The following is a 25,732-nucleotide window of genomic DNA, read 5'->3' as shown; positions in this document are numbered from 1 at the left end:
GTCCGGACACCTGCCATAACAGTGTTAAAACACGTTATCGAGGCAGGTGGTGACTTGCCGCTGACTAGATGGGCCCCTGAAACTGCCGTCATGAAGACGACCAGGAGCAACACCGGTGTGAGCGGCTCAGGGGTGTCGAGAGGTGTGCGCCGCTTTCTACCCAGTGACTGTTAACAGCCACTGTGCCAACTCGCGTCTTATGCATCTTTCACTTCCACCCCTGGAGCATATAGCTCTTACGACTCCCCTCTGGACGGCCAATGAAGGCAAGCCAGAGCGGAGAGTCCTGCGGGTCCCCTTGGGGTCCACTCCGACCGACGAAGACACGCCGGAGACGGAGACCCTGACCGACTCTCTGGAGCACTCGGGTCCGTGAGGTCGTCACTCCCCAACAGCTCGCCACAAGCTGCCCTGCGGGCACCTTCCCATACACATGTAGGGCACCTTATTATTATTGTTATTTTTTTTGGACACTTAATTTTAATTTATTTAAAAGTTTATATAAGAAATTAAAACTAGGTATAAGTTCAAAATAAGTAGTTTAAGATCCAATATTGTACACCCTAGCAGGGTATCATGTACCTACTTGACCAACATGTAAGACCAGTATGTACAAATGAACATGATTAGAATGTAATAAATGATATGATATGATATGACAATTAGTTTTTATAGCTCTAGAATATAAAGTCTCCTATATATTATACTACTCTTTGATATAAAGTAACCGAAATAGAGCAAAAACAAGTTTTGTATGTAAAACTTAAATTCGCTGTATTTTTTAACTATGGTATCTGAACCTACATAAACTAATTACAGACCTAGATATACCTTATCCTATTGCAAGTACAAAGTTTCAGAGCAATCTAGCTAGTGGTTTTAAAATGAGAGCGTAACTACTTTTGTATAGAGAACCGACCTTGACGGGGACTCTTGAGACCGTATTCTTTGGTAAGGAATTTTAAAATTATAATCATAAAAAGTTATAGTTTGTCAAAGGACTGTCTTATTTCAAACATAGACAGAGATAATCATACTATCTTTGTCTTACACTAGTACTAGTACACAAAAAAAAAGGATGAGTATAGTTTTTTTGGTTCTTATTTACTGCCAATTTGGTTTGACCAATAGATTACAAATTACAAAACATAAATCTTTTTGGTAGCCGTTGAAGCAAGGACCTGGCAACAATTTTAGAACGGAAGTTGCCATTTGAATGACGTCATGGGCGGAGTTTAGTTGAAGATCGAATTCGGATTCGGTTGGCGGGCGCGGCCATCTTGGTGAATTAGTGACCTGGCGATTCGGATATAGTTAGTGAAAAATCATTTGTCATCCACAATGTCGGAAAGGGAAGATAATGTGTATAAAGCTAAGTTAGCCGAGCAGGCTGAGCGTTACGATGGTGAGTACATATTTTTGTAATATCTTTTCGTAGAAGGGCTAAAATTCTCTCTCAATTTCGCCGACAGTTGAAAGACGATTTTGTGATAGTCTGAAAAAATCTTCACTTGAACAATGATGATGTCCCCCTATGAAATCCGTTTAATGAAGCCTGATTGCTAATATATCCAATAGAATACATTTACATTAGAAACTGAAACAAATTAATGGCATTCTTTAGGCTTGGTCAGCGATCGATGCGTCATCCGCCGGTGGGATGCCCTTTAGCTTTTTCCTTTGAGAAAAATCATGAAAAACGTTACGTTACAGAAACACTAATCCCTATGCTCATCATAAGCCCTTGAAAGTGCGATAATATGTACAAAGGGTACTGTTTTATTCAAATTGAGAGCGAAAAGTTCGAGAAGAAAAAACTGTCACCTATTTTCCCATTCCGAGGAAGTTAACCACGATCGATCTTATTGAATTCGTTCATGCATGTCGCAGTTCGGTGGAAAGCTTAATTAGTGGTCGCGAAACGTTCAGGTTACATTGGGGTTTTCTATTGGGAGCAATTTCAACGCCCTCCGCGGTTTCACCTGGCTATTGTTCGGAATTCGCTGAGAAACATGTTATCGCATTCATCTTTTGAATTAAGAATATAATGCCATTGTACAGGTTATCTGGTTGATTTACATATGTACGTAGTTCCTTTGATAACTGCTTTCAATGAAAACTGTAGTACGACATAGTCGTGTCGTTCTGTCTATTCATTCTTGATTGATTTTCTTATCACGACCGCTTGTTATCGCTTCGGGGCCGCTGGGAAGCGATGGCGTTACGAATTCCATGGCTATGGATGTTAATTCAGGGATAAAATGAAACAGGTGCTGAGTAGAAAGTGCACTGACTATACTGGAATTGCACCTGTTACATAAAACTCATAAAAGACGGTGCTAGTTGTCAAAGCACACCCTTTCCTGCTAATGGTAGCATAAAAGGCCAGCTACCTTAATTACATTGATGAAAATTATCAAAAAGACGAGTTTTAATAGCTTAAATCAATCATAAACCGTACTAAGTGCTAAATGTCAGTTAGTCACCCTTGTAGGGTTTGCAATCCGGATCCGAAATGTATGAAATTTTTCGGATCTGGATACGAATCCACGGATCTTCCCATACATTTCAGATCCGTCGTGCAAACCCTACCCTTGACCATGATGCTTGGCAACTAGTAATAAACATGATGAAACTGGCCCCCTGGTTCTGGATTAAGACCTTTTGATAACCTTTACTAACACTACAATCTTCAAAACTGTACTAAGTGATTTGTGGGACAATTTCCACTTTTAATTATTTATTTCATGCCTGCAGACAATTAGTTGTAATTAAACCCTAAAATATTCGAATTGCAATCATAGTGTTAATGTATGTCAAGTGAAAGCTAAGTTGTCCAACCGTTGTATTTCAGAAATGGTAGAGGCGATGAAGAATGTGGCCTCCCGTAACGTTTCTGACAATGAGCTAACAGTGGAGGAGCGGAACCTTCTGTCCGTGGCATACAAGAATGTCATCGGTGCCCGCCGTGCCTCGTGGAGGATTATCTCCTCCATTGAACAGAAGGAAGAAACAAAAGTACGTATTTTTAGTAATAAGAGTAGGTTGTTGAGGTAAAAAAGTCTATTAAAAAATTGTGCCCCCATGTTTGACAGCTAAACTAGATGGTGCTAGGTGCCATATGTTTCATGGTAACTGAATTGTTTAATATCAACTGTTGACAGTGCCGCCCCTAGGGGCGCTAGTGTAGATGGAGGTCTTTCAAAATGTCAAATGCATAGAAGTTTTGGGGGTTTCAAGCTTTTTTATCCATTTAGACATTAAAATACCTTTGTGTACGAGAACATATTGATTTTATAAAAATATAAGCATAGAAGAATTTTGAGATCTGTTTTTCGGGACCTACATCTACAGTGGCGCCAACTGGTGAGCACAAAAACGGTAGCCCTCGTTGTAAATTCCACTGACAAGAGTCTGAAAACTAAAGAAATTTGAGGCACTAGCAACAGGCAACTTGACATAGATTCAGAACCTTACTCTGCACAGACTGCAGTGATAGTTATGAAGTTCATTCATCAGACAAGTTCAATCAGACATTCGTCAGGATTTCCCCTGACACTGACATGTATCGACTTTTGGTCCTTTGTCAGGATTGCAGGACTTGGTGTCAGGGTTTTTAGAAACCTCAACTAACCTAAAAGTTTGGAATTGGGCAAAGGAAAAGATTGAAAGAAGAGGCGGCACATAATGGGTTTAGTGTCCCCACGAAAAGTTTTGGAAAAAGGGATTCAAGGGGTGCTTTTATAATTTAATCCTGGTCAACTGACGCAATGACACATTCATTGTTGCGGGTTGGGGAGAAAGTTTTCGTGCGGAGAAATAACCGTCCAGGAAAGGTCAGGTTTTTTGGGTGATGTCCGGACTTTAGTAAGGATATTTCATTTCTTCATATGGCAACCCTTCTTCTTCAGTCGGTCCCTCAATGCTAAGGATCGTGACATCATGTCCTTCCGTTGAAGATCAGGTTCCTCCATAGGCTTCTATTCTTCGCCAAGCGCATGTCCTCGTGCAGTTTTAATTGCATAAGTGCAGTGATTTGAGCACACCATCTAGTAGGAGGAGGGCCCTGAGGTCTGGTGCCTTCAACTTTACCCGTCATTATAACATTCTCCAGGCCATCCGAGGAGCGACGTGAGAGGTGTCCGAAGTAACTGAGTATTAGGTCCTGGCATATTGTTGACAACCGGCGTTTTATGCGTAGCTCTTCCAATATGGACTGATTAGTATGCCTAGCTGTCCAAGGTATCCGTAAAAGCCGGCGCCAGCACCACATCTCAAAGGCGCTGATACGCTTGATCAAGTTTGCTCGATTAGTCCATGTCTCACAACCATAGAGAAATATTGGGAACACCAGAGAGCGCACAAGTCTAACCTTCGTTTGTTTCAATATCCCTTGATCTTTCCAGATCTTATCTAAACGAGCCATAGCTCCCTTCGCTATTTGAATCCTCCGGATAACTTCCCCGTCACAGCTACCATCGCTAGATATAAGTGAGCCGAGGTAGGTGAAGGTGCTGACACAAGTAAGTTGTTGTAGTTCTAGATTTCGTGGAGGAATGGCAACCCTAAGTGCAACCAAAAAATCTAATTCCTATAAACATTATCTGTGGAACTTTTGCACTTTATTACTTCAAAATTGGATTGGATGGTGATTGACTCTAGCGTTTTCTGCAAGTACAGTCTCCGTCAGATATATCGCAACGGCCGAAGTGTTCACAATATCTGAACACGCACTCTAACGCCCTGACAATAGAGGCGTGTTCAGATATTTGTGAGCACCTTGGCCGCTCCGATATATCTGATGGCGACTGTACCTACCAAATTTGTTGTCATGGAGACTTGTTTGTTAGCAATTGATAAGGTTTATCATGGATTGTAATTAATATGTTTTAATCAAATACATTTTAGGGTAGCGGAGAGTATTTACAGACAAATTCAACTTAAAACTGTCTTAACAATAGACACAATTTGAATTTTCTTGTATTTTGTTGAAAAGAAACTGAAAACTTTTAATCAAACTACTTGAGAATTTAGGCGCTCTTGTGACTTGCTTTTATCAAATCTCGCCAGATATGATAGTGGATGAGAGAAATGCAATTTTGGCAAGTTTTTATTCGAAACCACCAGTAATAAACCTATGCCTACAAAAAACTACTTATACTATTTTTTAAACAGCTTGAGTACGGTGACAGATGTCATCTCAATAAAATTTATAACATTGAAACGCAAAATGTCGCAAAATTGAGATGACATCTGTCACCGTATACAAGGTGTTTGAAAAGTACAATAACGCAATTCATATAAAAATGTCACTCATTAAAGTCGTAATTATGCCAAAATATACTATAGAAGTACCTATAGAGCAGCGGTTCTCAAACTTTTTTTGTGACTGAACCCTTTTGGAAAGCGAAATATTTGACGGAGCCCCAAATAAAAAAAAAATCGTTTGTCGCCATTGAACTGTGGACCAGACATAAAAAATGCTGGTTTTTATTTTTTTCTCGCGGAGCCCCTACAGAGGCTTTGCGGGAGCCCTAAGGCTCATTGCAGCCCTGGCGCTGGTGTTTGCAAAAGCTGTTTTGTATGGAGTTACGAATTGCTTAGAAGAAACGGCGATTTTAGGCACAATGAAATGAATTTCGTATTGAAATCTTTGAAAATGGGACAAATTTACCCTGGACTAATTATTCTATGCCTTCTGCTATTTCACTTTTTTTAATCATTTTTTTTTTACCTTTAATGAAATGACTCATTGTTGACAACTATTAAATCATAATAATGTTTACTCAATCAAAACGATTTCTACGTAAAAAGACGGTCGAGATTCGTTATTAGCAGCATCTAAAAAAAATATCGTATTTTTAACAAATACTGTGTATAAAACTACTTACTTACTTAAAATGATAGTCTCAATTACTGATTTTCATGACTGATGGTTTGGCTTCGACCCTTCGAAGTATAAAAAATACAAAACAAAACTAAGCGATTTCTAAAAATGTATTTACGCCACTTCATTAAGTACTGAAAGATCCCTCACAATGGTATAAATCATATTGTAATAGCATGAGTAGAGCCGGAGCAACTAACAACTTTTGGAACAGCCCTCGTATGGCCCCAATTGACATATCAGCACTGTCAGTTGTTTGATTAGGACCGACAAGTCTCGCAATCACCTGTTGACCTATGACGGATCAATACGGACAATGACTAGACTCTACACTGTCGTCTATCGGACCTAGAAGCCCCTAACACAATGGACAAGCTGACACCGTCGGAAATACTGCATTGCAAAATTCCACTCCGATTTGCATTTTCGATGAAAGCCAGACATGAGTTTTTGTTAGATTTTCACAATGTTTCGTAAGATATTTCCGCCTCCGTAGCCTACTCTGTAGTGATCCTGTGTATGAATCTGGAGGTCCTGGGTTCGAATCCTGGTAAGGCCTTGCGTGATGAGCATATTCGAGCGTTCCTCCTTTTTTTGGCCTATTTTTTTATGTGACCTTTTTTGCAACTTTTGTGTTATTTCTACTCAGAATCACGAGCTCTTTCGATCCTAATGGGATAAAAAAAATGTCCCAAGGTTTTTTTCCTATTGTGTTACCATTTCCCCATATACTTTGTATCGCGGTAACAAAAAGGAAAGTTTGAGAAATGTATGGAAATTTTGGGACACCTTTTTTCTACTATAAGGATGAAAAGGGCTCGTGATCCTGACTAGAAATAACACAAAGGTGGCAAAAAAGGTCTCATTAAAAAAATGGCAAAAAAAAAAAAGAAACGCTCATTGAGTTTTGTTCCATCATTATGGATGTTTTCTGTGTCAAGTATTTATGTCTATCTGTTATCCCCAGTATCCAGTACCCACAACACGAGCGACTATAACTTAATTTGAGACTAGGGGCCCGTTTATCAAAAGCTTGTAGCTTGTAATACAAGTGGAAGTCCCTTTCTAACAAAAGCTGTCAAAAAAAGACATCAAAACTGTCAAAAATCGGCAACATTCAAAGATTCGCCCAATTCCTTCACGGCGGCTACATAGGAATTCCTCACAGAATAAGTCAGCTGGAATAGTGACGAAAAGTTTGTGTCATATAGCCAAACTTTAAAAGTCAACAGTAGACTGTATGATTCACCAATATTTAACATAAAAGATTTCAGCTACAATAAATCTTTATTCTTTAGTTCTGTAGTATGGTGAAAGAATAAGTCGGCTGGAATAGTGACGAAAAGTTTGTCATATAGCCATATTTCACAAGTCTACGGTAGAATGTATGATTCACCGACAGGATACCCGCGTAGTTGTTTCCTCAACGACATGTTAGTTGCACAAAGGTGTAACTAGTCTAGCACAAAGATGGAATTTAAAGATAACTCATCTGAGATTATTTAGTTCTCTACTAAATTTAATTTTTAACAAGCAGAAACGTCTGCGAACGATGTTATTTAGCCGGTTTTTAGGTAATATGTGGTATTTTCTATAAAAAGGGACCTTATTGTCGATGGCACTTGCGCCATTATAAACGATGCTCCGATATAAATACAATGCCGCGCGACGCTGTGCGGCGTAAGCGCCATCGACAATAAGGTCCCTATTCATAGAAAATACCACATATGTACATATATCTATGTTGCCGTAAACACTCATCACAGTCATCATACTTCGCGGGGGCATTACCATGTGCTTTAAACGCGTTTAATGAGAAAGTTAATTATACATCCAATGTACTGTATATTTTGCGGGATGTTTAGGTCACATTAACGCACTGTGGTGAGGTATCATGTGTTTTTTTTTATACTACGTCGGTGGCAAACAAGCATACGGCCCGCGTGATGTTAAGCAGTCTCCGTAGCCTATGTACGCCTGCAACTCCAGAGGAGTTACATGCGCGTTGCCGACCCTAACACTACTCTCCCTCGTTGAGCTGTGGCAACCTTACTCACCGGCAGGAACACAACACTATGAGTAGCGTCTAGTGTTATTTGGCTGCGGTTTTCTGTAAGGTGAAGGTACTTCCCCAGTTGGGCTCTGCTCTACATCTGGAATGACATCCGCTGTCCTGTGCCCTACCACACAAAGCGAGATGTCATTCGCAGTGCCCATACCTCTCTTTTGGACATAGTTTAAGGACATACCCGGGTCCGGACGTAGTTTATGGACAAACCCGGGTCCACAAGTGTGTACCACACATTCTTCCCCTCTCTCCCCTTTTTAATCTGACCCACAATCTAAATAAGTAAACCCGGCTGCTTAAGCTGGTAAAGTGGTTACTTTACTAGTAACCACGGTGTCACCGACCTCTATATAGTAGTCAGGACATGCTATGTCAAAGCAACATGCAAGTAATTTAGTCTCGTTCGATAATTGAAAGCAAAATATCGACCTTGCCAAAAACGGTTGGAGTATGTCTAAAGAGTATTAAAATTTGACATATTTTCGAAATTTCGCTTAGAGTCAGACACGTGGAGTCAGACCAAGACAAGTCTTCAACGGTTTTGATAGCACACGCAGTTATTTATACGTCGTAATTTCATAGAAGTTTGACGTATAAAATAACACTTGCACTGCGTGTGCTATCAAAATCGTTGCAGACTTGTCTTGGTCTGACTTTAACTAAGTCTATTAAATCTCTCTGTCTGAAAATGCCTCCGAAAAAAACAAATCAATCATGGGTTACATCAGATTAAAGTAGTACAAAGGCGGAGGGATAAATGACACCGGTGGAATACTCCATTTCGAAAACTTGTTTTTTATATAAAAAACCCGGCCAAGTGCGAGTCGGACTCGCGCACCGAGGGTTCCGTATTTTTTAGTATTTGTTGTTATAGCGGCAACAGAAATACATCATCTGTGAAAATTTCAACTGTCTAGCTATCACGGTTCATGTCATGAGATACAGCCTGGTGACAGACAGACAGACGGACAGCGGAGTCTTAGTAATAGGGTCCCGTTTTTACCCTTTGGGTACGGAACCCTCCTAACGTGGAATATTTATAAACACTTTTGCGTAGCTTTTGTGCTGCTCTGATATTATAGTGAAGTCCGCACTAAAGTTTCTCAATTCGCTACACAAAAATCGGCAACATTCAAAGATTCGCCCAATTCCTTCACGGCTACATAGGAATTCCTCACCGTTACCTCACCTTAGGTAAACGGGTGTATTACTGAAGCCAAACTAGCCAAATCTCAAGTACCAGTTTACTATGACCTCTGTCTCCATAACTCTTCTGTGCAAATCAGAGAGCTAACTTATACCAGTCTTTATAAGTTAGTTTGGTAAGCAGCAATACCGTCTTTTTCATAGTAAACTGATATTTTGTGATTCTTATTACACTGGTATTATAGTCTACAATTGGTCAAGGTGTCAGCATTCGGTCCAATGTGAAATAGAATCAAGGCCGCTTTTTGCCGTCTGCAGTCTGCCGGTAAAAAGATAACCATTCAAATGCACATTTTTTTCATAATTAGTTTTTGAAGACTGCTGAATTTTATTGTGCGCTTAATAAGTAAATTTTAAATTTAAATTATTCAATAAAAAAAAACCTAACATCCGATCCTGTTTTTATTTCTCAGATAGGTACCAGAATAAATGGCTCACACACAGTGGCAAAATTTGTTTAACCCTCGTGCCTTGAAACCCTCGCAACGCTCAAGATTCCATTTTTCGAACCACTCGCTACGCTCGTGGTTCAATTTTGGAATCTTTCGCTTGCTCGGGTATCAATATTAGCACGAGAGGTTAAACAACTTTGCCCCCTAGTAAAACAAATAACTATTAGACACCTATACATACCTACTTAAAAATCTGACCTAAAATTCCAGTAGGAATATCATCAAAAAAGTGTCAAATGTGTTTCATGTAGTTTTCACTTTGTTGCACTTATCCCCGATACCTTCATAGTTGTGCATATAAGTGCCAGTTGCACCATCCGCACTTGACATACTGATCAACATCACCCGGCGCGCCGCGGCGGTTTACTATGAAACTTTCCATACAATACAATTTAGCGAACTCTTTAACGATGACAAACAGTTGGTGCAACCGACCCTTAGTCAAGCAGTTGGCGTTTCACAGACTCTTTAATTATCATATAAATTTCCTAGTTAAATGACTCGTCATACCTAATTAGACATTCACAAACATTCTAATCCAGTCTCCATTTATATTCCTAATTATCATATGACTAACGTATGAGTAATGCAGCTGAGTGAGAGTTTCCCAGTAATTGTTCTGGCTGGTCGTCAATGAGATCGTAAAAGTTACCGTTATATCATTGCATTAATTAATTGACAGTAGGTACAGTCGCCATCAGATATATCGGAGCGGCCAAGGTGCTCACAAATATCTGAACACGCCTCTATTGTCAAGGCGCTAGGTGCGTGTTCAGATATTTTTGAGCACCTCGACCGCTCCGATATATCTGATGGCGACTGTACAATTGGCAACGCCATCAAATATATGTGAGAGAAAGCGTTAGCAAAATCATCCTAGAATCTAAATGGTTGCGTAAGTATTGCGAAGAAAATAACGGCTGTTTAGCAAATATATGTGTCATTTTCTATAAAAAGGGACTTTATTGTCGATGGCGCTTACGCCATTATTAACGATGCTCCGATATAAATACAATGCCGCGCGACGCTGTGCGGCGTAAGCGCCATCGACAATAAGGTCCCTTTTCATAGAAAATGCCCCATATTAAGGAAGTCTACTTGTGTAGCAACTTCTTTTGCTAACTGTACAAAATATACAAAGTATTCAAACTATTTTATCGCAAAAACAATTCATGATAATGATTTAAACATTTTAAACTTTCACGATTTTTACTCATTATTATTCACAACGACGGGACTTAATCGCGTAAAATAATAATAAATAATCGCGTAATTTAAAACTTATTTTACGCGATTAAGTCCCGTCGTTGTGAATAATAATTCATAATAATAGCTGAAATAGCTCCAAATATGCATGCCCATAGCATGATCCGTTGTATGTTTGCTCCTAGAACGACTTTGTAGAACGAGGTTAGAGTTACAATGAAATTGTAAAAAGTGGTTACGCCCTGTTGCTTGTTTTATATGCGTCATTTTATAAGGTTTTCGTTTAAGGTCACCACAACTCGTAACCGAAAGAAAGATTAAAATGGGCGTGGTCGTGATGGCATTAATTACCTACCAAACCGGACTTGTCAATTTGACATTGTTTTTTTTCTTAATTAAGATCCGTTTGGTAACATTATTCTCTGATTGCAATAACAAAACCACAACAAAACAAAACAAAACACCAACACAACACATTGTACAACACATGTTGTTTTGGCTAACAAAATCTATTTTGTCGATTGTCAATAACTTGATAATGTTAATTGCTCTTTTTATAATCGACAAGGTAGACTCTTTATAGACTTTTATTTTGTACCGTCACAGAAATATTCCGACGGTTAAAAAACCTCAAAGGTTAACTGGAGGAGATCCCATACAGGCTGTAACTGTGTTTCTCGTGTTTTTATTTCTGTGTACAATAAAGTATATATAAATACGTTCATAAACGAAAGTAAAATTTATATGGCATAAAATACAACCCTGACTCCTAGCCATATAAACCGTACATCTGTGCTTTGAATTTTAATACATGTTATTATTTATATCATAGCTACACAGAGAGATAAAAAGATATAAACGTTATTCGGAGACTGTTTTAGAATACCTATAATATCTATACCAAAAAGCTAGGCTCTCTTGTGCTTACGTCACACATATTGCGCATCGCCTTTGTGTTGCTAGACCTACTTTGGCTAGCCGTGGCCAGTTGGCCTACTGCCGCTGTGATCTAGGTTATGAACTGTAAACCTAGGCTTTATCGGACGCTAAGTATCTTTAGTGTGAACTTGGAGATAAAATTGCATTTTCACAGGTAATTAACCTCTATAAGAGTAGAGCGTAAAGTTGACATCGTAAGAATTTAAAGGCTGATTTACACTCGTTTCTTTTTGGATTATCGGCAGTTTCATTTAATCAACGAGAACCCTGTTTCACCACGGTGACAATTCTCATCTGACAGTGACAATACGCGGTACATTGCTGGTCCAACGAACTATTGACGCTAGGTACCGTCGTTACTTATCGATCCGGAAATGGGCACAAAATTGTCCGTGCCTGAGGTGTCAATTGGCTACCGCGAACATACACGGTGGCAAAAAAATAAGTGCATTCCCGTTGCCAGGGAGGTTTAGGGATTATACTGAGTAACTTTTACCATGGGACCAACCCCGAAATAATAAAAAAAATTTGGCTGTCATACATTTTGGCTGGTCCATTTTCTATGGGAGGTCATATTTTCTTTTCTAAAACCGGGACGCTATTACTAAGACTCCGCTGTCTGTCTTTCACCAGGCTGTATCTCATGAACCTGGATAACAGTTGAAATTTTCACAGATGATGTATTTCTGTTGCCGCTACAACAACAAATACTAAAAAGTACGGAACCCTCGGTGGGCGAGTCCGGTTTTTTCGCGATTTCGTGGTTGGTCCCATAGTAAAAGTTGTTCAGTATAATCCCAAAACCTCCCTGCCAACGAGAATGCACTTATTTTTTAGCCAACCTGTATAGAGATTCGATCAGCATCTCTAACGCTCTCTTGCATTGGTATTAGCATTAAAACTGAACGAAGTTTTTTTTATGCGCGATTGCTAAGTGAAAACGCACATTAACGCTAATAGAAACATACCCACCAATGGTCTCTAGTGGATGCTCACTCCTCTGCAGCTACGGTTTGTCCAATGTAAACGCGCCCGAAGTCTCGTGAATTATTCCTGCTGTTACTAGTTTTCGAGCTCGGTTATTGGCTCTATAACGTCAACCAAAAAGCATAAAAATTCCAGCGCAGGTCATTACTACCGCTGTACAGTTTGCGATGTTTCGGCAATTTAGTAAACTGCCCCTAATTTGTCAACTCCACGATGATGGACGTGTGAAAACTTTACGTAAGTACATTAGTTACAGCAAGAGTGAATTTTTATTTTTATGAACATTTCTTGTCATATCAAGGATTATTAATCTGAAGATAACCTCGCGTCACATTAAATTGCGCAACGGGTATTTGTAATGTCAGTTTATTTGAGTCTAAGTAGAGTTTACTTTTATTTTAACGCTAAAGATAAAATAAAAACTTTAAAAAAGTAAACTTTTCCTTCCATTTCCCTTTTAATTTTAATTGGAAGTTACTTTTCTCAGTTTACCTAATTATCGGAAGCGAGAATACCTCATATGAAAGTAGTTTTAGTTTTCTTAAGAATATTTGCTTTACTACATAGAAACTCAACTTGTCCCTAGAACTCATACACAGGTCATACACGACGTATCTTGGTTAAATACGATAGTAAATATTCACGTTACTAATTGATTTGTGGGTGCGGTCCCCGACACACGTCATGTCGTTGTCAGAGGTGAAATGGGCGCTGGCAATATTACACTCAAAAGCAATGATAACAAGTGTCTTGTTAGCAAATTTCCATGCAAATTAACCCAGTTTTAATGACCTCGAGTGTATGTAATGAAAGTTTTTAAAGAAATTTCACTAATTTATTCCGTTGGGAAGTCGTAAAAGCTGTTTATAGTGAAAACTTGTTGTTAAAAACGTAGATGCGATAATAAAGATGCTTATCAATACATAGTAACATCTTTTAGGGACTTTTGGTACCCTAGAATGATTTTAACCTACCGAATTCCTTGTAACAGATCCGTTCTATTGAACATTACCAGATTGGCATATTGTTAAGGAGTAAACTTTGTCTGTGAGCACGGGATCTACATTGTGTATAACTTGATTCAAATAATATACGATACTAAAGCACGTTTTTAGGGTTCCGTACCGTAGGGGTCCGTAGGGTGAAAACGGGACCCTCTTACTAAGACTTCTCTTGCCCGTCTGTTGCGAATATGATCCTGATTCTGACGACATATACTTAGATTTAAGAAATATACATAATCATTATTATTATTTTTTAATGTTATAAGCTTTATTGAAAAGATGATAAATAAAATTTACATTAATTGTATAAAACAATCATTGTACGTCGCGAGACATATTACAGAGAACAATAGTATTTTATACAATCGTGATATAATAGAGAGCTTTTCAGTCGAGTACCGTGTTTAAGCAACGAAGCTTGCTGAGTTGCTTAAGTTAAGGTACGAGATTGAAAAGCTTGATTATATCACTATTGTATACAATACTTTTTCTACGAGACAAAAAAAATAATACTTTCAACTAGTAGAATCATATACTTAGGTAAACAAACCAAAAGAAGTGCCATAGACTATCCAACGTTGAAAAATAGTATTTTATACAATCGTGATATAATAGAGAGCTTTTCAGTCGAGTACCGTGTTAAAGCAACGAAGCTTGCTGAGTTGCTTAAGTTAAGGTACGAGATTGAAAAGCTTGATTATATCACTATTGTATACAATACTTTTTTACGAGACAAAAAAGTAATACTTTCAACTAGTAGAATCATATAAGTAAACAAACCAAAAGTGTCTGGCTGTCACCAGGCTGTATCTCATGAACCGTGATAGCTAGAGAGTTGAAATTTTCACAGATGATTTATTTCTGTTGCTGTTGCGTTGGTGGGTGAGTCCGACTCGCACTTGGACGGTTTCCGGTCTAAAATCCGGTCAGCGTAACGTCTCGTCCAACACTTCGTTCGTTACAATTTCCGTTTCAATTTTAAAAACGTCCTCTTTTCAATTAAACAAACCGGACAAGTGCGAGAGTCGGACGCGCTCACCGAGGGTTCCGTACTTTTTAGTATTTGTTGTTATAGCGGCAACAGAAGTACATCATCTGTAAAAATTTCAACTGTCACGGTTCATGAGATACAGCCTGGTGACAGACAGCGGCGTCTTAGTAATAGGGTCCCGTTTTACCCTTTGGGTACGGAACCTTAAAAAGTGCCATTTGCATAAGGAAATAAGGAAGGGCCTTTTCATTTCACACGCTGGGCGGTTAACCCGCCTCGTGCGCAAAATGGTTAATTTAAAAGGCAAAATCGCCACGTGTGGCGCGAACTTTAGCGTTTGTAAAAACAAAAGTGGGTCATCGATCTTCGGCAAATTGCTTTTATTTCTGAAAGATGTTACTATGTATTGATAAGCATCTTTATTATCGCATCTACGTTTTTAACAACAAGTTTTCACTATAAACAGCTTTTACGACTTCCCAACGGAATAAATTAGTGAAATTTCTTTAAAAACTTTCATTACATACACTTGAGGTCATTAAAACTGGGTTAATTTGCATGGAAATTTGCTAACAAGACACTTGTTATCATTGCTTTTGAGTGTAATATTTCAAAAAATGAGGTCCATGCCGCGTGCCGTATGGCGTAGGGACGTAGGGGCGCTAAATACCGCCGCAACGCGTATTCTAATACGACGATGATAGTTTATGGATATTGTAGTCTGTTTTATTGGGAATTGGGATGTAATGCACGGTTAACACATTTACTGCCCCCAACGCACATGTGCATTCACCGTCATACAAGTTTGTTCCTAGGGTGCCCCCTGGCAATGAATGCGTTAAGTGTAATAGGTAGGACGGAAGGAAAAATTGAAATTATGTCATTTGCCTGTCGCACGAATATGAAAGAGCGATAGAGGCAAATTGCGATTTTCTTTTTTCGCGGAAGGCCCTCTGACATCCGTTAAAATTTGCTGGTAGGTTATTTTATATATACACCCGAAAATATTATGGTTATCACTTTAAATGCAATTGACCTCTATTAAAAGCTTGGAAATAGTTTCACGGTTTCACATGAGGCACAGGTCTACACAGAACGATGAGTCTAATTAGGAATTTGCCTCGTGAAGCAGATCGTTCAGTGAAGACATGCCTTCGCCGAGGCATTATCGCCAAGCCAAGCGTTTATATTACCTGTTAAGAGCCCCAGAGATTTTAGTCGCAAAAATGTGAAATTGATAGATTTAGTCGGTGAAATTGTACACCTTTTGTTACGTAATAGAAATAAGAAGTACTGGTTTCTATTAGCACGTCTTCTCATCTTGGCGTTTTACTGATCAATTTTTTTTAAAAAGACTAAATTAGTAATGATTTTTTTTTTCTGATGGACGTTTAAGGTAAACGCGCGTAAAACACTGATTTTGTCGCTTATTTGTAAATTTCGTAAAGTTTGGACGGCTAAAAATGTTAATTTTGTATTACACATATCCTGTACTCCACCTTTTACAGACTATATTTTTATTATTATGACTGAAGTAGTGTAAATGTAAATTAGACGAAATCAATATTCTCCAGTAATATGATTTGCGTCTAGTCAACTCTATGGTTGCTGCTAGACGCAACTGTTCAGATACACCATCCATAGCTCTGACTAGACGCCGACGTAACTAACGTAACTGTTTTTAGTCTGTAAGCTAATGAAATGTATTGTTGTCAGGGCGCGGAGGACAAGCTGAGCATGATCCGCGCATACCGCTCCCAGGTGGAGAAGGAGCTCCGGGACATCTGCTCCGACATCCTCGCCGTGCTAGACAAGCACCTCATCCCCGCCTCGCAGACCGGCGAATCCAAAGTGTTCTACTACAAAATGAAGGTAATATACACACGTTCTTCACGCTACTACAGTTTTTTTGCTAGCTAAGTGTAAGGCCTCGGACCCGCGGTCGAAAAGCTTTTTGTGACCGGCAAAGTAAGGAAGGGAAAAGGCCTGGAAGTGGACGCAGTCCAATACGTTGGTCTGACCAGATCCGCACCGCTCTTGACTCCAGTTCACATGGCTCTCCACACCGCCAAAGACAGAAACAAATGAGAGAGATCGTAAGAGAGAAAGTGATACAAAAGGGAGGTCACGACCCTCAATACTGAGGAATACGAAGATTACGACGCAAGGAGGAGGAAGCGTTCGGCGCGGCGTGCAGCATGGCGTCGGGCTCACAAGTGATGTGAGCAGCGTGCACGTGCACTAAGGCCGCTCCTATACGTTTGCATTTTGTTTAACATGCACGCCGCACGCCCCGCCCCGCTGCTGCACGCCCAACTCGAGCGTCCACTCAGGCCTTACACTAAGGCCTTATCCTTATTGGGCGTTGCGAAATCGGTACAGTGGCGTGGAATCTCGGAAGCGGAGCGCACCCCGAATCCAAGGAAAATTACTTAAGCTGAAAGATTCCGAACAGCGTTGACACGACATAGACGAGGCGAAGTTTCTGCAAAAGGTGGCACCGAGTGTCGCTGCCGGTCTGTTTGGTTCGGAATTCTACTTTTATTTGCGGGCGTCCAGTCTGCGGTCTAATGGACAGTGCAAAATAGTTTTAAGTTATTAAATATGTAGATGATGCATAAAGTGGGTCAGCGGTGCGCCAGTTGCACCTGGAGTTCATCGAAAACACGACACCTGCATAGTGACTCACCATATCTGCAAGTTTCCTTTTTAGGGTAAAAACGGGACCCTATTACTAGGACTCCGCTGTCTGTCCGTCTGTCACCAAGCTGTATCTCATTAACCGTGATAGCTACAGTTTAAATTTTCACAGATGATGTATTTCTGTTGCCGCTATAACAACAAATACTAAAAAAGGATTAAATATTTAAGTGGGGCTCTTATTCTGAGGAGTCTGACAAATAGAGATAAGCTTACATTGTAGAGTGTGGCTAAATGTGGTATTTTCTATAAAAAAGGGACTTTATTGTCTATGGCGCTTACGCCATTATTAACGATGCTCCTATATAAATACAATGCCGCGCGACGTTGTGCGGCGTAAGCGCCATCGACAATTAGGTCCCTTTTCATAGAAAATGCCCCAAATAGTCTCATCTTTTCATAGGACAATACTTGGGTTATTTTATCATATTTGCAATTAATTTACTTGGTCGTTTCCATTTCGTTTTGTAAATATTCGATAAGGTACTTTTTCGTATGTTTTATTTTGTAGATGCCAATAACCCTCAAACTTTGGTGCACTGAGTAGACATTTATTTTAATATATTATGAATCAAATTTTCTTTCTAAAGAAAGGACGCGTAGCACGAGAAATTTTGTAAACTGACCCGCGCCTGTCCTATCTTTTTCGCACGCGCGTAATTATATTGCTGTCTCGCCTATGATGTCGGTGGTCAATGACACTGCGAGCAGGATAGCAACTATGCGCGTGCGATAGAGATAGGAACAGGCGGGTCTGTGTATGAAATTTTCTCATGCTAAGCGTCCTTTCTTTATTGTTAGTGATTTCAAGCAAATTATGATAATCCAACTCTCATGGTGATCGATACGCTTAGTGCTGTAGGCTGTCAAATTCATATTACATAATTTAAAGTTCGTCTTCTCTTCGATTTGACTGAGCCCACGGCCAGGTTATCTATTATGATTAGCATTGTTATGAAATAAAACTGAAAATGGATTATATCGCGTATATTGAATTTATAATACATCCCGACGTTTCGAACCCTTTACAGCGTTCGTAGTCAACGGGTGACGGGGGGAATATACGCGATATAATCCGTTTTCATAGTTTTATTTCATAGTCGCAGTAACTGAAAACAATATTAGCATTGTTATTAAACATTTTATTTGTACATTCCAGGGTGACTACCACCGGTACCTGGCAGAATTCGCAACGGGCAACGACCGCAAGGAGGCGGCCGAGAACTCGCTCGTTGCGTACAAGGCCGCCTCCGACATCGCCATGACGGAGCTGCCGCCCACACACCCCATCCGCCTCGGCCTCGCGCTCAACTTCTCAGTGAGTGCTCTATACTGTACCGTACTCTACTGCACTAGTCGCTCCGGACCTGCCGGCTCGCTCGCACACCGCGCCCCCGCCGCCGAGAGCGTGCGTCCAGCCCGAGGCCTAAAACATTCACATAAGCCTCCGCAAGGGACATCTTCTTTTTACAATCAGTGACTGAAATAGGGGGCAGCACCCGGCGGGTATTATTAACGAGGTTATCGATAAAGCTGGTTCACACAAAACGAGCCGTCTTGCAACGAAATAGGCATGCATAGCTCGGATCTGTGTAATGCCTCACCAGTGGAAATGATTACGCAAATCAATATTTGACAACACTGTGAAAGAGATCGACGCTTTATGCCTTTATTATGTCGATAACGCAGTCTGTGTCATTCACAGCTTCACATCAATTTCACGCTGCTAATTTTACTATGGTAACACAGATTCAAATCCTAAAATCACAGCCATAAAACCTTTGTCCGGACTAAAAATCGAGACAGTATTGACGATTGTCAGAATCAGAATCAGAATATTTTTATTTGTGAAAACATAGGTACAATAAAATTGTGGTGTTAAATTATGTACAGTACAGGTTTCTCTATGTTTTACCCACGGGTGCAGGTATACAAATTTTTGATCGCATGCAGCATGCATCTTAACTATAGGGTAGCAATTTATATACAACATAAATTACACCAAGATAAAATAAGTTATGATAGGACAGGAGTCACGAACATTATTAAAATTTTGAAATGTCAGTTCTGAATTCAAAACTAGAAACCTTCAAAACTAGCACCAGCATTTAAACAGGTGCGGGCGTAACCCTGACCTGACCCTGGGCGTTACTGTATTAACTTCACATCAATTTCACGCTGCTAATTTAACCATGGTAACACAGATTCAAATCCTAAAATCGCAAGGAGAAATTACAATTTAAGATTCACGATAGCAAATCACAGCCATAAAAGTCCAGGGTCGATTGTTTCTATGCCACTATCCGTAAGAGGGCCGCATCCCTGGTGCGCCGGGCGCGCGCCAGCCCCAACATCATCATGAAGATGATAGGGGACAGGCTGGACTCCCCCTATTTACTATGCTGCAGTCGGCTACATGTGCCGTACTCAGCTGACAACAAAAATAGTTTATAGATATAGATGTATCCCTAGGTTTAAGAAATACTAATACATTATTTAGAATTAAGTTTTACTAACCACATTATGAGTGTAACTTACTTGTAATAAATAAATTATTATTATTATTATAAAACCTTTGTCCGGACTAACAATCCAAAACAGTATTGACGATTGTCAGTTCTGAATTTAAAAGTAGAAACCGTTAAAACTAGCACTAGCATCATGAATCTAGAATAATTGGATCGGTCATGAGGGATGGGGGGAAATGACCGAACGGGTTATCTGAGAAAGTGCTATTATTGTTAGTCCTTGTCACAGTCTCACATTTTTTTATTCCCCTCCGTAAATTTAGTATGGTTTATGGTGGGCTACAAATCTACTCGACCAACCATATTGTCGCATTGCGTATGTTCTGTCCCTCACGGGCGCACGCCTATAGCTCATCTATGTAATGCTAGGTCTATGACTAGCATTCAAACAGGTGCGGGCGTTGGACGTTCTGAATTTAAAACTAGAAACCTTCAAAACTAGCACCAACATTCAAACAGGTGCGGGCGTAACCCTGACCCGACCTTGCTGCTAATGGGTTTGTTAACGCCCGAACTAGATAACAACGCGACCAGATATCTTACGTAGAATGTCGCTTGAAGATTGGTCACTAAGTGCCAGTTGCACCATCCGCACTTGACAGACTGATCAACATCACCCGGCGCGCCGCGGCGGTTTACTATGAAACTTTCCATACAATACAATTTACCGAACTCTTTAACGATGACAAACAGTTGGTGCAACCGACCCTAAGTCTGAGAAGTTGGTTGTATTCTGTTAATCCCTCCTTACACACACTTGTCTCGAGTCATCGTTTGATTATCTTATTAGACCATATAATTTTATCTGAAACGTTCATGGATCGCGAGCGACCAGATCATGTCATGAATTAATATGTGTATTGTCCCTTATACTGTAAAGCTTAAATATGGTCACAAAAGTCAGTTCATAGCATTCGAGCGTACTTATACGTTGCACCCGTTGCTAGTAGATCCAAGTTACTGAAGAAAATCAATTGAAAATTGCAGTGATGTTATGTAGTTTTTATTGTTACTTCCGCGATATGAATGAATGCGTCGAATCAATACAAACATAATGGGGAATTTTCTGACATATGTCCTTTTGTTACAAACAATGAGAGATATTTGCCAGTTAGGTTTTTCCTCAAACACATTGTTTCACTACTGCTACACATTTGCGGCGGCATAAATCCAATTAAAAAATAAATTTATAAGTAAATCGTAATCAGAATTTATGCCGTGACATAATTTACCATTAAAATTAAATTCAAACAGTCACGAATTTATTAGGAGACAACTTTATTTGACGTTTCAGACCACAGAAACGCATTGCAGCATTTTAAGTTTTAACTATTCTTAAAATCCTTAAAATAGATAGTTGAAATCCCTAGTTAGCCGTTTAAGCTGTGCCATCAAAATTGACGCAAAAAAAAATTCAAAAGTAATTCATAAATTGATAATTAATGCCAAGTGACACATGACTCATATGCATATTGTTTGGTAAAGTGTGACGACCGCATACCGGCAGATATCCGCCGTAATACGTGACGCGCGAGCATAGTGCGTCACGCGTTTATGACCGTTTTAATGGCTGTCTTGTTGAAATAGAACGATGGCAACAATATACAGCAAAACGGTGTGGGGTTTCAGGAAGTGAAGCGAAAAAATGTAGTTGACTCTTGACTAACAGTATCTCAGACTTAGAGCTGAAGTCCCGGCGGTAGTTGTATTATAAGTCTAGACAGTAAGTAACGTGTGTGTGTGTGATGTGTGTGCAGGTATTCTACTACGAGATCCTGAACAGCCCGGACCGCGCGTGTCGCCTGGCCAAGGCGGCCTTCGACGACGCCATCGCCGAGCTCGACACCCTCTCCGAGGAGAGCTACAAGGACTCCACCCTCATCATGCAGCTGCTGCGCGACAACCTCACCCTGTGGACCTCCGACATGCAGGGCGACGCGGAGGGTGAGTCCCACACTATACCCTACCCTAGCTACGGTCCCCAAACTAGCCCAACAAAATAACCAAATCCCATAAAATCCGGCCCGCGAAGAGTAAGCATAGGCCTGACTGTGGCCAAAAACTGGAGATCCCTGCTACAAGCAATCGTAAACTAAACAAGGAGCCGCCAGGGGCCCGTTTATCAAAAGCTTGTAGCGTGTAATACAAGTGGAAGTCCCTTTTTGACGGTTTTTGCTAGAAAGTCAAACGGCACGTGACGGGCGCGGCTTGCTCGTTTTGGCTATGAACGCAAAGAGAAAGGCTATTTTTTATTCCTTTCTTTGGTAGTTTTCTATTTTTGTTATAATATGTCTCTAAGTTCAGTGTGCCTCCTGGCAAAGGCCTCCTCTAACTCCTTCCATTGCTTTCTATCATTCGCTACTCTTCTCCAGTTTGGACCAGCCGTCAGTTTGAGTTCGTCTTCCCACCTCTTGTACTGTCTTCCTCTATTCCTTTTACCGTCTGAGATACCAATGTGTTACTATCTTACTCCATTTTTCATGTCTGTTCCTTAGCATATGCCCAGTCCACCTCCATTTCAGTTGATCTATCTTTGAGAGTACATCTGTTATGCCCGTTTTTGCTCTTATAGTTGTATTTCTGTGTCTGTCTTGTCGTTTGATTCCCAGCATGCTTCTCTCCATTGCTCTTTGACAATGCTCAAGCTTTTCTCTATGATGTTTTGAGAGTGACCAAGTTTCGCAGCCATAGGTGAGGCAGGGCAAAATGCAGGTGTTAAAAACTTTCTTTTTGGTGCTATTACTGAGGTCAGTGCATTTCATCACCTCTTTCAGTGACCAGTACTTCTTCCAACTATTGGCTATCCGTCTTTTAATTTCCTTGGTTGTCACATTTTTATGGGAGATTATCTGTCCTAAATATACATATTCTTCTATATATTCGAGTTGAGCTCTCTATATCTATAGTAGTAGTATTAGTAGGCTATTTTCCTAATGAGTGAGTGAGACGCATTGCACATTGGACAAAGAAATTGGACAACAAAATACCTAAAGTAGTATTCGGAAATAACCTCTTCGAAAGTTAACAAAAACGTGTGCGTGCTCTAAGACGCACAGCCTATATGCTATGTATTACGATTACGTAATTTACTAAGAATACTGTACACATTATGAGCGTTTTTAACGCCTTGAACGTGAACATAGTGGCTATTTTTTTAACTTCACACACTATTTAACTAGTAGTGTGCTAATTTAACTTAGTGTTGTAGTCTTGTTTTAGTATAGGTGCGTAGTAACGAGGGAAAAAGATGCGTTTGTATTTAGTATCTTTATATGTGTGCTACCTCGTCCCCCTCGAAAAACGTTAGAATTTTTTGGTTAGGAAAGATTGTTAGGAATTCAGGTTATTATCTTATCTGTGGTATCTTATCGTACACGCAAAGGGACGTCAAGTTGTGCCAACCCTAATAATAGCTCTGAAAAATGCTCAAACGCTCTAGTTTCCTACCCCTGATATTGTGCTTTTTCGCGTTTATAGCTAAAAGTGCCTACGAACCGAGAACCCGCCTAGCGGGTCGCTGGCGGTGAATATGTAAAATATAACTGGCATAATTGTCATGATCTGTTTTATTTGCAGGTGAGGCCGAACAGAAAGAGCAAGCACAAGACGTGGAGGATCAGGACGTGTCGTAATACCTTTCAGCGTTCTATTTAAATATAATAACAAAAATAAATATAGTACGATGTAAGAGCCAGCCCTCGATGACAACCGGTCGAACCTCTCGCTCCCACCCCCCCCCCCCACCCCTCCCGCTCCCACACCTGCCGACTACACCGACCCATAACACCTATCCGTACGATCGTCATTTTCGTTTATGTATTGTGTCAAATTATATACGAGTAATATTATGGAATATGTACCTACTTCTTTTGATAAATTTGTTTTCGATTACGATAATAATGTTAAGGAAAGTACTTTGGTATTGCATTTTAACTCTACGTTGTCTGTTACGAATGTATTTTCTTATCACTTCGGATGATCTCCGCGCTCGTCGCGTTCACATTCTGGTTCTCTATTAAGGTGGGAATTGTAAATTTTCTAAGTATTTTATACCGCGTGTAAAGTATTTAACTCCCGTTGTGACTTGGCACCGTAGCGACAACTAACGATACAATTATGAAAGCATTTAATTTGGACTATCGGGACTATGGCGCGTCGCGGAGCTCCGCACAAATATAGTCGTTTTATACGTACTCCCGTACTGTGCTCGCCCGAGCGGCGGTCCCGCGTGGCGGGTCCCGCGTCGCGAGTCTAGCACCCGCCACGCGGGACCCGCCGCGAGTCTTCCCGCCTCGCCGTGCGCATTCGATACGTCGTTCATTACATAACATATATTTTATCTGTAACTTGATTAGGGTGGTATTCGTAGTGACTTGCAATATTTAGCTAAGTGATAGTGGCGTCACCTGTCGGTCTTCATGTATCGTATCTCGTACGGGCGTACCGCGTTACATACATTACATACCTCCTTGTGTATTTATTGCAACATTATAATGCGTTTGTGTAAATTGTGACTACTGTGTAGTACTGTACTGGTGTTGTTGAACAAAGACGTGCCGGCCCGTCTGCCGGACGGTCCGGTGTCCTGCCGGACGGTCTGGTGTCGTGCCGGACGCGGTCCGGTCCGCCGGACGGTCCGGTAGTCCCGCCGGACGCCGCCGGACGGGCTGCGCTCGTTAGATAAAGACATTGTCGATGTATCCGCTTCGTTCGTATTACAACTTTTGGAGTATTCACACTGAATTGCTTTAATTACTTACGAGTATTGTGATAGAGATTTTGTATATTTTAATTTATTTTTTTTAATTTCGCACGTCTCGGAAATATTACGCCGTAGCGCTAAATCTCTTACAATTTTAACAGGACGAACCGTAGTTCTAAAGTTGTGCTAGGATAAGGTAATGCACTTGGGAGAAATTATTTATTTGAAATGAACTGCCCCCGGGGCGCCGGCCTGCCCTCGGTGGGTCCCTCGGGCCCCTCGCGGGTTCCTCAGGCCCCTCGTGGGTCCCTCGGGTCCCCCGTGGGTCCCTCGGACCCCGCAGGGGGTCCCCGGGGGCGCCTACATTCCATCACCGCGCATGCGGCGGCCCCACCGCCGCCGACGAACAAGCGTGGGAACGAGTGCGTGCCCGAGTAAGATATTAGCGTTATTTTTAATTGAATTTGTAATATTGCATATATTTTTGTTAATTTATCCACAAAATAATACTGATGCAATTAGCCTTAGTGTTATGCAATATTGATTTATGTCCTACCAACTACATTGAAATTTATTGTAAATGACAGTGTAAATCTAATAATAAAAATTCAAAAGTCCAGTGGTTTGTTTCATTGACGTAAGTAGGCCTCCGTTACATGAGCAGATTTACCTTTTAAACGTAGTGTATTTGTGTATTTGCCAGATTATGCGTGACATTTAAATGACAAATAGCGATCAAAAGGTTAATAAAATTTGATGTTGAATTATACATCCTAACCATGAAGACTATATAAAGGAGCCAAATCTCTATGTATGAAAAGTGTCCATCAAACAGTAATTAGGCGGCGCCACCATACACCGAAATACTACCAAAAACAACCTACGTAATTTGGTCGGGTTATTTGTTGCCTTATATGGTTCATGTTATACTCATGTCCCAGAGCCTAACTAGCGCCACCGGAGAGATTAGAAACTATTATTTAAAGCTGAAAACGGTCACTTTTGCAACAATTCTGCCATAAGAGATTGGCATCCTTTCTATACCATCCATAACAACAGCAA

General features: G+C 40.4%; 1 protein-coding gene across 1 annotated transcript; it reads left to right on the top strand.

Moving 5' to 3' along the window:
* Positions 1-1,224: 1,224 nt before the first annotated feature.
* LOC134750053 (14-3-3 protein epsilon) lies at positions 1,225-25,289 on the top strand. The gene is made up of 6 exons (XM_063685141.1): positions 1,225-1,405; positions 2,855-3,018; positions 16,457-16,612; positions 18,600-18,758; positions 21,726-21,912; positions 23,545-25,289. The coding sequence occupies exons 1-6, from the start codon at positions 1,342-1,344 to the stop codon at positions 23,598-23,600; spliced, it is 786 nt and encodes a 261-aa protein (XP_063541211.1). The 5' UTR covers positions 1,225-1,341; the 3' UTR covers positions 23,601-25,289.
* Positions 25,290-25,732: the final 443 nt, after the last annotated feature.

This window comes from Cydia strobilella, chromosome 19 (genome assembly GCF_947568885.1).
Source record: "Cydia strobilella chromosome 19, ilCydStro3.1, whole genome shotgun sequence".
In the NCBI taxonomy this organism is placed as follows: domain Eukaryota; kingdom Metazoa; phylum Arthropoda; class Insecta; order Lepidoptera; family Tortricidae; genus Cydia; species Cydia strobilella.
The sequence above is the reverse complement of the archived record's forward strand: the minus strand, read 5'-3'. Positions and strand labels throughout refer to the sequence as shown.